The sequence below is a fragment of the Coprinopsis cinerea genome, assembly GCF_000182895.1.
Source record: "Coprinopsis cinerea okayama7#130 chromosome 5 map unlocalized cont3.5, whole genome shotgun sequence".
Classification (NCBI taxonomy): Eukaryota; Fungi; Basidiomycota; class Agaricomycetes; order Agaricales; family Psathyrellaceae; genus Coprinopsis; species Coprinopsis cinerea.
In genome coordinates, this window is record NW_003307540.1 from 2,773,558 (window position 1) to 2,786,706 (window position 13,149).

General features: G+C 53.2%; 4 protein-coding genes across 4 annotated transcripts; 1 reads left to right on the forward strand and 3 right to left on the reverse strand.

Annotated features, from left to right (window-relative positions):
- Window positions 1-329: 329 nt before the first annotated feature.
- Window positions 330-4,561, reverse strand: CC1G_10635 (hypothetical protein; the record flags this gene model as incomplete). Its single annotated transcript, XM_001839018.2, has 9 exons — window positions 330-752; window positions 809-1,161; window positions 1,219-1,414; window positions 1,473-2,040; window positions 2,090-2,379; window positions 2,436-2,555; window positions 2,613-3,157; window positions 3,206-4,379; window positions 4,472-4,561. The coding sequence occupies 9 exons, from the start codon at window positions 4,559-4,561 to the stop codon at window positions 330-332; spliced, it is 3,759 nt and encodes a 1,252-aa protein (XP_001839070.2).
- A 663-nt stretch (window positions 4,562-5,224) lies between these two features.
- On the forward strand, window positions 5,225-9,260 carry CC1G_10636 (hypothetical protein; the record flags this gene model as incomplete). Its single annotated transcript, XM_001839019.2, has 4 exons — window positions 5,225-5,399; window positions 5,451-5,504; window positions 5,553-7,993; window positions 8,043-9,260. 4 exons carry the CDS (start codon window positions 5,225-5,227, stop codon window positions 9,150-9,152), a joined length of 3,780 nt encoding a protein of 1,259 aa, XP_001839071.1. The 3' UTR covers window positions 9,153-9,260.
- Window positions 9,261-9,560: 300 nt separating this feature from the next.
- On the reverse strand, window positions 9,561-11,579 carry CC1G_10637 (hypothetical protein; the record flags this gene model as incomplete). Its single annotated transcript, XM_001839020.1, has 2 exons — window positions 9,561-11,477; window positions 11,544-11,579. 2 exons carry the CDS (start codon window positions 11,577-11,579, stop codon window positions 9,561-9,563), a joined length of 1,953 nt encoding a protein of 650 aa, XP_001839072.1.
- A 377-nt stretch (window positions 11,580-11,956) lies between these two features.
- Window positions 11,957-13,072, reverse strand: CC1G_10638 (hypothetical protein; the record flags this gene model as incomplete). Its single annotated transcript, XM_001839021.2, has 4 exons — window positions 11,957-12,335; window positions 12,365-12,443; window positions 12,506-12,697; window positions 12,757-13,072. 4 exons carry the CDS (start codon window positions 13,070-13,072, stop codon window positions 11,957-11,959), a joined length of 966 nt encoding a protein of 321 aa, XP_001839073.2.
- Window positions 13,073-13,149: the final 77 nt, after the last annotated feature.

Below are 13,149 nucleotides of genomic sequence, written 5' to 3' on the forward strand. Positions count from 1 at the left end.
AGGACAAGACCATACATTCCAAGATGAGAAAAACAAAAAGCGAGAAAAAAAGAAAGTCCCGGGACAAGGAACGTGGAAGTATGGATAGTGTCAAAAGTTCTAGAGAAAGCAAGGAAACAATAGGATTAATATTTGAAAACGTTGAACCTGAACCTTGAAGAAGAAAGACATCAATCAATGAACGTGAAGAATGGGGTAGTAGAGAGAATAAAGTTAGGTGCTGGTGGAAGAAAAAAACAGACGGAAAAAAGGATAAAGGAAAACGTGGAATGGATATACTTCGTAAATGAATCATAACGACAACAACAAAAACCACACCCATACACAACTCAATACGTCCCACTATACTGCATCCCAACAGGCGCCATAAAGCTACCCGCCTGCACCGAGCTCCCCACCGACATCGCCAACGCACGCCTCTTGTCCTCCCATGCCTTCAGCGCCTTCACAAGCTGCAACACCTTATCCCTCTTCCCCTGCCTCACATCATTGATACTCACACTCCCCATCTTCACATCGTTATCCAACAGGAAGTCGAACAGCTTGAAGAGTCCGTCCAATTTATCGTCAGACGGGTCGGAGGGGAAGGCGGAATCGGGAACAGGAGGAGAAGCAGGTTTGCCTTTGATGGATTCAGCGATGCGGAGGAGGGCGAGACCAGTGAAGAGAGGCCCAGTAGGATCATAAACCTGCAGCGAAGTGGGAAGATGAGAATTAGCCCAATCAATCAAGTTCTCATCAGCCGAAGTCATCTACACCTCCAATCAGCACAAAATCCCACATCGCAATAAAAAACCTAACGACGCACCGTAGACCGTATCGAATTCCCCCTCCTCAGCTCTCTCGAAGGTCTCGGAGGCGCATTTGCCGCTCTCGGCGTCGTCACCGGACTCAACCCCCCATTCGCACTCGAAGCGTTGCCGTTACCAGCAGCAGAATCATCTGCAAAGAAAGAGTGAACATTCTTTCGATCTTCGCCAGTGCCAGGAAGACCCATCAACACACGGGCATCGCGACTAGACAACTGATGCGGGTTCTCTCGTCGGAGCGCTTTCTGTGTGGCGTCTCGGGCGGTCGGAGAGGGCGGGCGTGGGGCGGGGTTCATCGCTTGTGCGACGACCAGCGGGATGGTAGGGATGTTGCAAGAGGAGACAACGGGTTCTAGAGGGAAAAACGATTAGCCTTGGACGAGGAGACAGTGAAAAAGAGCAAGCGCACTGGTATAATCCCGACCAATAGTAGCCTTCATAATCGCCTTCATCCACTCCCGGATCACACCCTTCTCATCCGAGCTGAAATAATGGGTCTTGTCTTGATCATGATCAATCCTGAACCCATATCTCCCCGGTCCCAAATTCTCATCCACAGTAACCTTGTACCCATGGATGTTGACGTATCCCTTCAACCTCGTTTCCTACACCAAACGAATCAGCGCCCGCTCACCCTGAGAAATAAAAGAAAAGAAGACTTACACTCTTACTATTATTCCTCAAGATATACAAATGTTCCCCCTTCAACACACAATACCTCAACTTCCACGAATTATACCTAACCCCCTTCTTCCTCATCCACCCAGTATGATCAGGTTCACCAACCTGCTCAAGGATACTCAAGCCTTGCTTGATATCACCAGTGGGATCACTCGCTCCAGGGTCCCTGTCCCCACTACCACCAGCACCTCCACTCGCACTCCCGCTCCCATTCTGCCCACCACCAGAAGGCCCAGAAATCGTCCTCTTCCTCAACATCGCCCGTTCCCTCTCATGCGACGTCCGCTCACCACTCGTCCGCTTCTCGTGATGATGATGGTCAAACGATTGTTTCTTCCTCAGGTCGGGAATGACGGAGAAGCTGCTGGTCGTGGTCATAGCAGATACACTGCGATTCTTGCCGGTACTCGAGTCTTTGGCGGTGTCGGAGGTGGTGGCTTTGGGAGAACCAGAGGGTGTAGATGGTCGGTTGGAAGATGATTTACGGACGCTGGTGGAGTGGAGGCGACTGAACACGGAAGAAGACTTGCTGTCCGCGATGGTATCCTCACTATAACAGGCGTCAGCACACCCCATCCTTCAAAATGCGCAGGGCATACCTGGGTGGAGGCTTCCTCCCTTTACCCAACGTCCCACCAAACGTATTCCCAAAGATACTAAGCCGATTACTGTCCGTCTTATCCAAACTCTTCTTACTCTTATGACGCGTCGAAGCAGTCGTACTTGACGTCGTAGACTCCTTATCCTTCTCATTCTGAGAAGGCGAAGGAGCAGGCGAGACATGGCCGTCCTTGGAGTTGCGCGAAGAGTGGGATACCGAGAGCGAGGAATCTTGCGAGCGGCCAAAGAGGCGGCGGCGGACGCTGTTGGAAGGTGCAACTGCTTCGCCCTACAGAGATGAGGGTTAACATTTTAACCCAATCGCGAAGAGGAGAGAAGACATACGTCACTCATATGAGCCCGATCTTCATCCTCGTTACTCCTCGCCGAAGTATCAATAATAACCTTGCTCTTCAAGTTACCATCGCTAGGCGAGAGCATCAAATGCGCGGGTCTTCCCTTCTGCTACAGTATCCCAATTCCGTCAGTCCTACCCATACCAACAGAAGAACCAACACGAACCTTATCACCCGCATCCGGGCCCATCCCATCAATCCCCAACCCAACACCCATACCAGCAACAGCACCAGAGGCCGCAATCGCATTTGCAACCGCACCCTGCGGATGATGGCTATACGCAAGACTATCCGACGGAGCAGACATCGGCAACCCCGAGATCCCACCATTCGGTCCATAGCCGATAGGACTGGGCAACGAACCCTGGGGTGTACCAGGGTACGAATGTACCGAATGACCGTGACTGTGCGATCTCACATGTGCTTGCGCGCCAGCGCCGACTACAGCGGCACCCATAGAGAACGAATGCTGGATATGCGCATGGGATTGTTGTTGCTGGAGGTGGTGGTGCAGGATCGCCGATGGCGCGCTGGTAGCTTGCGAAATGGACGAATCGATGGAAGGTTCGAAAGAGTTGATAGACGCTGGACGGCGGAGGTCGCTAATGGCGTTGGCGATGCGCACGCGTTTGCCGAATGCCATGATACCGATTTCTGTCTTGAGTAAATTGGTGTCGAGCTCGAGGAGGACGTCGCCGGTAATCTCTTGCTCTGTAACAAATAGTTAGGTTGGAAAAGGAAGATAGAGAAAGAGCGCACCAATGAACTTGTCGCATACGTCCTGGTCGAAACCTTTGCTCTTGAGCCACTCGACGACTTCGTCGAGTGTCCATTCATTTGGAGGTTTCTTGTCCTTCTTCTCGGATGCAGAGGTGGATTCCTGAGGCGAGGTAGGGTTGGTGGAGACGCTCTGTCCGCTGACGGACGTAGACGAGGTATCCTGGAAAGGCGGGGTGACATGGAAGCCCGATGCATGAGCCGAAGCGGCAGGCGAAGGCAAACTACTCAGAGGCTGGCTAATGGGAGTGGGAGCACTGCTGCGTTTGGATTCAGAGGGCGTGGGCGTCTGTTCTTCCATAGAAGGCACGCTTAACGTCTTCTCAACCTGCGGTGGCTGCGGAGGGGGAGTGAATGTAATCTGGGTCGCCGTCGACGGTTCATGCTCTTCCTTCTGAGGTGCAGTGATGGTCTGGGCAGATGGCTCTTCCTTGTGGTCGACCTTGGGTTCAGTGGCATCCTCCTCGTCCTCCTCCGGAATGTGCGGATGAGTGCGAGTAAAGTTGGTCGACCTCGTAGTAAAATCAACATCGCCTTCATCCTCACTCTCGTCGCTGAGCTCGACATCGATAGGCGGAGCCGTCGACCTCTCAGAGGCCATCATAGCCTCAAGCCTCTCCGCATCCTCCACAGCCTGCCTCGCCTTCTCGGCCAGTTTCCGGCGAGCACCTTTATGCCAATCCTCACCCTCGGTAGTGTCGTGCCCATCCATATCGCTCAAGTCAAAGTCGGTGTCGGTCTCACCGCCGTCGCGGGTACTCGCAAAGCTGAAACTTCGGCCGCCGTCTGGGTCCACTCGGTTCCGCCCCAGCTGTTCGATGGCCTTTTGGACGTCGGTCATAGTCGCCTTCATCATCTCGCCGTCTCCACCTGTGCGTGGTTCTGCGAGCGAGTCGGCGTCACTCTCATGGCCATTGAGGAAGGAGGCTGGCGGCTGCCTGGGAACAGGAGATACAATGTCGGACGGTTTGGAGATGGGTGATTCGCTTTCCGACTCTTCTTGTAAAGGCTGGAGGACGGTACTCGTTATCGCCGACGACGTCGGGCCTGGTGTATTCGAAGCGCTTGAATCGTCTGAAGCACCGTTCGTGGTTGGAGGTGCTGGAGTTGTGTAGCTCTGAGGGAAGAGTCCGACCTTTCCTGCAAGATTGCGGCCCTGTCGAGACAATTAAAAGGAATAAAAAAAGGGGTGAGAGGACAGGGACCTGCCTGCCACCAGCCATCGCCGTACAAATCGTCCTTTTCTACAACCTCGATTCGCTCGCCGGCGCGGAATTCGACCTCGTCTTCATTCTCCGGGATAAAGTCGTGGAGGGCGTACACGTATTCAGGCGCCATGGTGTACTACTATGAGCCCCCTGGCTGGACAGGAGCCTGGAATTTAGAGTCGTCGACGCTGTAAACTGAGGTGTCGAATAAACCACGTCGTCGTCGAAGGAGAGTGCGGGGACAAAAGATGCCGGCGTTGTGTCCCCAGGGTTTGGCTTCGAATTCGCTGAAACCACGGGATATGCGCAGCTCAATTAAAATAGCCTGATTTTCGTCCGAATATTGGTTCTGATGGGTTCTTTTCAAGTCGTCGTCGCTGGGGCGTCAGGTCAAGTGTTGAGAGGTTTGTAAAGTCGTGAGAGGTCGTTAATAAGGACGTTGACTGTCGACGGGAAATGAAAGAGTCCCGAGTTGAGCAAAGGCAGGACGGGGCATCGCCATCACGCAATCATCCTTTGCTCATCGCCACACGTGTCCCACTCGCTCCTTATTTACCGCTCCATCACCGCCAACGCCGTTCCTTATTCTGAATCTTAGACTCTGTCGCCCAACGACGCGACACGACGCAAGCTCGCGAAATGTCAAACGTCGCCCTGACCCTGATTATCACGGCTTCGGCTTCTCCCAGAGCTAATTTCGACGTCTCGCTAACATCCTTTGTCTAATCACGAGGCGACTCCAAATTGCCTTTAAACTTCAAGAACGAGAGGTCCTGTCCCTCTGTCCTCAACCATGGCGCACCCAGTGGTCTGGTCGAAGAAAATCTACTTTTATCCAACGGGCAACACCCCAGCCACGTCGTTAACCCAGAACCTGGCTCCAGAGGAAGATGCAAAGATCTTGGTGCTTGGATGCGGAGACGCGAGGAGCGTGCTCTACACGATCCACGCTGACCAGCGCGTTGGTGGTACGTCCTTTGGCATACATGTCTGAGGAATATGTTCTGACCTCTGGCTAGACTTTATCAGGCCGCTAGATTTCACGTTCTGCGACCACGAAGCCGCTGTCCTCGGTATGCCTTTCACTGACAGAAAGAGCGACCCCTGACTAAATCGCGCAGCCCGAAACATTATACTGTACACCTTGCTCATCGACGGCAACACCGACGACGCCAAACTGTGGAACATCTACTTTCACGTCTTCATCGACCCATCCTCCCTCGCCCTCCTCCAATCCCAATCCCGCAAACTCCTCGGCCTCTCACAGTCTCTCGAATCATGGTCCTCCTCCCCTTATGGCTCCATCATCAAAATCTGCACCCTCGACACCCTCACAAACGTTCGAGTATTCTGGTCAAAATACACAATGTCAGATCTCACCCCCGCCCAACAAACCCAACTGAAAGACAAGTTCTCCAAAGCAATGAAAGATAACAGTATGGGGAGGTTCCAACCGGGAACCCGGAACCTCAGCGCAACACGCTCCGCGGGTCCTCTAGCACCGATGATTCTCGAAATGGGCGCAGAGCATTTCAAACATTATTGGAAGACCGGATTGGCTGCTGTACCCAACTCGCCTTTGGCGATTCGCGAAGCTACGCAGGTCAACCCTTCCTTTGTCTACTCGGGAGCGGGAGATGTGTTTAATGTGCATTATGGTACCGACCCGATTCTCTGTTTCCATCTCGCAGCTGCACTTGCGCCTATCGAGGGAGATGCCAACACGCCAGTCAAGGAAGGCGATCTTGAGGGAGTGGTAGCTGCTATACAGGGCCAATTCAAAGCATGGTGCCGCTCTTTTATGGACCGCGCCTCAAAGGGCAACCTCACCATGCGATTCTTCACCGGAGACGCTCTATCCTTCTGCAAAGCCCTCCAATACCGTTCCGAGACAGGCCACCTCTCGACTCCAGAGTACGCAAGAATATGGGGTGGAGCAACGATCAACTTTACCTCCGACTACGAGGCCACCAACACCACCCGCGCACCCTTGCGGTTCAACGTCATCGAATCATCCAATCTGGCAGATCACGTCGAGATGCTCAACCTCCTCCTCGTCGCCTCTCCGCTTCTCATCAGGTCCCACACATCCGTCCTGCACACCAACACCCTCGTCTCATCCAACGACGGTCAGTCGCCAGCCTTGAACAAGATGGTGCTGGACCTCCCGTTGGTCTCGACGATCATCGGCCTCATCCCCGAACGCCACCTCTCCGAGTCGACATTCCATTCCTTCGACAGCGAGATGATGATGTCGTTGTTGACGGCGGACTCGACAGGTCCCAAGCAGCTGCATGAATCAAATATCTGGCGGGTTCCCTACGCACTCCAGCCTCCGACTCTCCGACATGGACTATCCATCCCCGAAGCAGACCTCGCCCACATCCTCTTCAATGCGTACTTGAAGATGTTCTCAGACGAGAGTCCGAACGACTTGGTGAAGAGTTTGACTGGCTTACGAGGGAATTCTGGTGGAAGACCAACTACGAGGGTCCTCAGCCTCTTACACCATACACGTGAATCCTTCGCCCGACTCCTCTCCTCTATCCAATCCATCTATACAGGAGGAAACTGGGATACAGTCCTCAACAAATTCATCGGTCTTGTGCAATCAGACCGCACCCTCATCGTCGGGATGAACAACTTCCAGGATCTGACGTGCTACTTTGAGCTGCTAGGCGTCGACGCCGAAGGTCGGTTCATACCCAGCCCTTCGGAGATTACGAGTATCCAAGGCGACACCAGTCTAAGTTGGAACTTTGGCCGATGGAGCGGCCCCGTCCCCAAGATCGTCTGCGTCGTGCTTGTGGTTCCGAGGGCGAAGCTGAGGGTGGCGGAGGGTATAGACATCACGCCGACCCTCCACTGCGAAACTGCTGTAGGCGAGGTGGTGAATAACATGCATTCGGGTTTCCAGCCTGTGTTCGGACGTATCGAGGTTCTCAACAGCAACCACTCGCCAGACCAACGTCGGATTGTAATCCACGAAGACCCAAAGGGATGGTCTGGTTCGAGCGATCTCATATGCCACTTTTACGCTCCTGCGCATATCTTTGTGCACGGTCCACCCGAGCAGACTGAGATTTCGCTACACATTCGCAACTCGATGGCGGCTGTGGGCGCGGGTGTGACGAGGCTTTTGGGGCCGTTGATGTGTATTTTCAAGACGACGTTGGCGGATGGGAGGAGGGCGATGTTGGTCAAGGAGAGACCGAGGATTGTGGAGGAGCACCGTCGATTTGATGAGGTTGCTAGACTGATTGAACTTGGAGCGGTGGTCAGAGATGGGGAGAAGAAGGATGCGGTATTCAAGTTTACGGGTGGAGTGACGTCTTCGATTGTTATGAGGTGGAATGTTGAGGATGAGGGAGCGAAAGAGCTGTTGAGGGATAGGAAGACGGAGGTGTACACGAACGTCGAGTCCAACACTGCTGTTCATGTTGGGTTTAATGGACACGAGGAAGGTGATGAACGGTGGTTTGGAACGGAGCTGTACTTCCCTTTCCCTGTCAACGTCGGTTCTCTGTCTACTAGGATTGCACGCAAGTCTTCTTACATCGAGGTTCGTCCCGTTTCGATCGGACCATGTATGCTGCTGACATGCCCCCCAGGTCGAAGGCCGTATCATCTACGAACCCAACACTGACCCGGAGCACACCCTCTTCCCCGTAATCTACGACAAATCCGATGGCCTCGTCAAATCCCTCAACATGCACCACCTCAACCTCAGCTCCCTCCCCAAACTCCAAACGCCACTCACCCCTACACCCACCGCGCTCCGAAGTATGCTCAACAACCACCTAGGTCTCACCCTCTCCTCCACCGAGCGGCGCAGCAGGACCCTCCCCGCCGACCAACGTACCGGGTTATTCCATCTCAAAGAAAGCATCGCCAACATCTTCATGCGAATGTTATGGGACAACAAGAACCAACCCTCCGCTTTCTCGTTGACATCATCCGAGGACGGGCACTGGGCGTTCATCTTTGTCGATTCAGTCCGGCTAGACGTGGTGGGGAACACCCTCGTCGCCGACGCGTGCATCTTCCCTCTCACGATGGAGATCATGACCAAACACACCGGTCTGTTCTTTGACACGATGCAGACATTCCAGTCGTCCATTCGACAACTTACTACACCGGAATCGGAGGTGGAGTGTTGGAAGAGGGTTTTACCGAGCCTCGTCGAGCGCGCGCGGACGTGGCAGCACAAACCGTCATGCGAGTATAAACCCGGTCAAGGGGAGTTCGGGGGCGGAGGGCAGGTCCCGCGCTCAACGATGTTAGGCTTCAACCCGATTTGCTCGTGCGGGGAGGGTGTGGATTTGGGTGGGTTTGGTGTGAACGGCGAAGAGTCGAAAAAGTGGAAGCCGTTTGGGAGGTGGGTTACGAGGATGGCGCTGGCTTCGCCGTTTCCGGCGTCGATGTTGGGGAGAGAGTTGGGTGAGTTTCGGGAAGCTTTGAGGAGGGGTGGGCCGGGTGAGCTCGAGCGTGTTGGAGAGAGGCCTTCTGCCTCCACTCCGGCCGTGTCGCAGAGTACTTCGGCAACGAAAACATCGGTCAAGAAGAATGGTCTTGCTGATAAGTGCTCAAGTTGTGGAGGGCCTGGTAAACCAAAGTTATCGGTGTGCTCTGGGTGTAAGAAGGCGGTGTATTGTTCGAGGGAGTGTCAAGCGAAGGAGTGGAAGAAGCATAAAGCTGTTTGTTCGAAGGCTTCAAAATGATTAGTGTTCAGAGTTGATATCATATCGCCTGCTCGTGTACTTTATTGCCATTCTCCTCACTTGAACGGTGTACTTGTAAAAACGCTCCGGGCTCTGAAGAGCAATGCAGTTCAAATTGGGTTAGACTGTCCAGGGGCAGCGTCCACCCACAACCCCGGTGTTATAGATGTGAGTCTCGGTAATAGTAGTCAGTCATTTGACGGATGGTATTCTCTGTGCACAGTAACAAGACAAGGGCATTACATTAAAGGTGAAAAAGGGGAACATGGATAAATATAGAAGTTGGAAATCCAAATGGGGTTGCCAAGGGGACATGTCGATCTCGATCAAGAGACCATCGTGCAAGCTTATTCCTATCCGGTCTCATCCCAAACATCATCTTGCTCTGCGCCCATGAAAAAGGGCTCTTTAATCTAGGTCAGAAAGTGGACTCCCGACGAATGGCTGACCATCTAAATCAATCGCGTCTACGAAGCGACCAAGCTCTTCTAGGTCTCTCAGGAAAAAGAGTCCGGGGCACCTCTCAATTCCCAGCTTCCACAACCTTTTCCCCATCTTCATTCGGTATTCCAAAGCTTTCTTTATGGCTAGTAACCGACGTGAGATGACGGAGGGCGGGATCGAAGAGAAATTGTGATCGATCATTACGATGGTGCGCAGGCTGGGGAAATAGAGCCGGGTGCGCGTCTCGTTGGCGGAGTGTCTAGAGTCCGCTTCGTGTCTGGGATGCCCTTGGTGGAGGATATTCCAGGGCTCGCTTTGCCACTGCCCTTGGTCAAGGTTGATCAGTTGCAGCCGTGGAAGGCGCCTGGCTGCCAGCAATCGCCACACCGGAGCCAGGGAAGGAGGTGGGTCAGTTGGAGTCGATGGCAGCCCCTGGCCAGGTCTTTCGACAACATCGAGGCGGGTCATTTTCCCCAATGGGGCGACCGTGAGCACTTCGCAGATGAGAGAGATGGAATCCGTCCGATTGAGCGCTGTGCTCGCAGTGAGGTTGAAGCGAGGTGTCTCAGGAACATCGCATGAACGAAAGCTGAAAGAGAAGACGGAGACGTCATTCCCATCTTTGTCATCTCCGCAACACATTTGCGGAGAACCGAGTACGACATGATGGAATGGGAACTTTGTGTGATATCTGGAGAGGGATAATTGCTTAGACAGGGGTTGCAGGAACCAGCATTCTGTTAACGCTGCACACAATGCGGCCATGGTAATACTATCGGCCTTTGAGACTACCATGGTAAAGATGAGTGCCACGGGGAGTCGTAGGTGGGCGAGAAGCCTAGCGCAAGCAACGCAATCGCCTGAAAGAACGAACTTTTGGAGTAACCCGAGGGAAGCGGGATATTGGTTCCGCTCTGCTGGAACTGTGGTTACTCGGGGGGCTGTGGATAATTCCAGAGAAAGCTCAGTCAGTCTTGAGAGCGCGGTCAGGGCATCCACAATGTGTCCTATCGAGAGGGCAAGCTGTGGTGCACCCCACCTAACAGAACGGGTGCCAATGGTAAGGCTGGTCAACCCCCTGAATGTTTGTAACGCCTTCCAATCAGGCACATATCCAATCAAGAAGAGTGTTTGAAGGTGGGGTGCATGTTCACCGAAGGAACTGGAGATGATGGGGCCTGTGGGTAACCCATATCTTGGGAATGGAATTTCGGACTCGAAGATCTTGACGTGGGCCAGGCGAGAGAGCGAGTGAGACATTGCCATTTGGCTGAGGAGCGTCTCGAGCTGTTGACCTTCGCCCCTAAGCGTAATCCTTTCTAAAAGATATCCTTGGCTGAAGGTCTCCTCGAGGAGTTCTAGGATTTTGGCGTCGGCTCCCACGATCGTCCCGCGACGGTCACGGTAAAGAGTGCGGAACGTCGACAAGTGCAAATCAACAAAATGGGCAAAGTCGATTTCGAGCGTTATCGGGACGTTTTTCGAGCGGGATATCGCGGTGGCAAGCCAGGAAGGCCCACAGAAATGGCTCCATGTAGACCAAAGAGACGCGCACTCCAACGCAATCAGTCTCCATCTACGACACACATGGGTGACCACAATCCATGATTTCATCTTCGCGTGCCAATCCTGCCGAAAGTCGTTATAGACGTCACGAGTGGAAGGAGGACGTTCCTCTGCACTTCTACGCAAAAGTCGGAAAACACGACGTAATACACCGTCTGGAAGGCGAGATACTGCTGTGAGTTGGCTACGCCGGATCTTAAGCTCGTAGATGCGGAGGTCCAAGGCATGTCGCTGAGACAGGAGAACAGCGAGTTGGTCATCCACTTCTCTACGGACTTGAAGGGCCATGTTCTGAGAAGTGATAGTTTTCTTCCCCTGCAAAGGGAGTCAGCAAGCCATGCATGCGCATTACCGAATCTGACCAGCCAAGGGAAGACGTACCTGGTGAGGTTGCGCGCACATCTGTGGCCCAGACATCTTAACGAACTTTGGCGCGTTGAAGGCGGCTTTCAAGGCTTTGTGGTATTTGAAAAGGTTACAAGTGGTGGGAAGAAAATCAGAACAGTACCCATGGTCAGCGGGGGCTTGTCGAGACCTTAAATAAACCCAGCTCTGGGTCAAGGGTTTCCAGGAATTCGTTCCACTGTCTTGCCATGGCAATTGAGATATGTCGGATAGACACCAACCGCGCGTTGTTCTGCGATCGAGAGGAATTCCAAGTCATAGTCTTGCGCTCGTGTTGCCTTTCTCCGCTTCTAGAACCACACCTAGGTGCCATCCATCCGGTTTGTTGCAGATGCCTCTTTCATCGACCATAATAATAAGAAGCTCTCTGCCAATAATCGCTATGGCCGTCAATACACCACCTCGATACAAATAGACCTCGACACCAATGAAGGCATCTTCCGTTTAAGATACGCCTCAAACGGCCTCGCAATCCACCCCTTCGTTCCAAACGTCCGAACGTCTACGACCACCTTTTTGATCTTGGGGTATCTCTGTGGACAAAGCAGCTGATCAAACTCTTCCCAATTTGCAAAGCTCTGGAAAGCCTGGGCGACTTCGGCGTTTGTCAGGACAGGGTTCACTGGGTAGAAGAAACTCTCCAGGTCGTAGAACACCCTCTTCGGTAGCAAGGTGAGCTGTTGAAGATTCGAAAGCGCTCGGATTATGGAGCAGAGGGTCGGGAGGTTAAAAGGGTATGGGTCGGGTGGGTTTCCAGTGGGATTGTGCCTTCGCAGTATTAAGAAGTCTTGATGTACCTCCAAGTGGGTGATCCGAGGACAAGGAGGTAGAAAGACTTCTTGTCCTTGGTATTCTGGTAGTCTACCGACGAAGATGCTAACTGAACAGGTCTCAGCGTTGCCCTCCGGGAGATTTTAATATATGTGTGAGACGCTCACCGTTAACTAAGATGAGGCGTTGCAAGTTATAAGCTTCCTTGAAAATTCCACCATAGTCTTGCGGACCCTCGTCCGGGATCGACGCTACTCCATACCAGAATCCTGGCGGTAAAGTTTTGATGGACTCGCTGAGCGGCTCTCGGATAATGAGGGTTTCCACATTGGCCAACGGACGGCACTCCGGCGGCAAACCTGAAAAATCGGGGGGCACCAGTGACTCTTGGTGCTCGTAGGATGCCAGGAGAAACAACCAAAGGTCTTCAAATAGGGAAACACCGGTCGTGTGTTCTGGGCGTTGTTACCAGTCCTAGATGAGCGAAACTCCACGTTTAAGGAAGAGATCGACGGGGAAAGGTCGCGTAACGAAAAGGACTCCGAACCGCTCCAACGTCTGAGTTCGAGTGAGCGCAGTCGACAATGCTTTAGGATATTGACCAGGCGATCGTTGTTGAGACTGAATTCCTCCAAGGAGAGGTCGAGCAGGTTCCCGCCCTCTGCAACTTTGTACAGAACGTTCAATGATGCGGTGCGGTACCTGTTGCGCGCGCGGTGTGTCTGGTAGCTCATCGAGAACTGAAGGGAAGTGATATGTGACGCCAGTGTTGGGTTTTCTTCGAGGAGGGCGACGAGGGAGGTGACCCTTT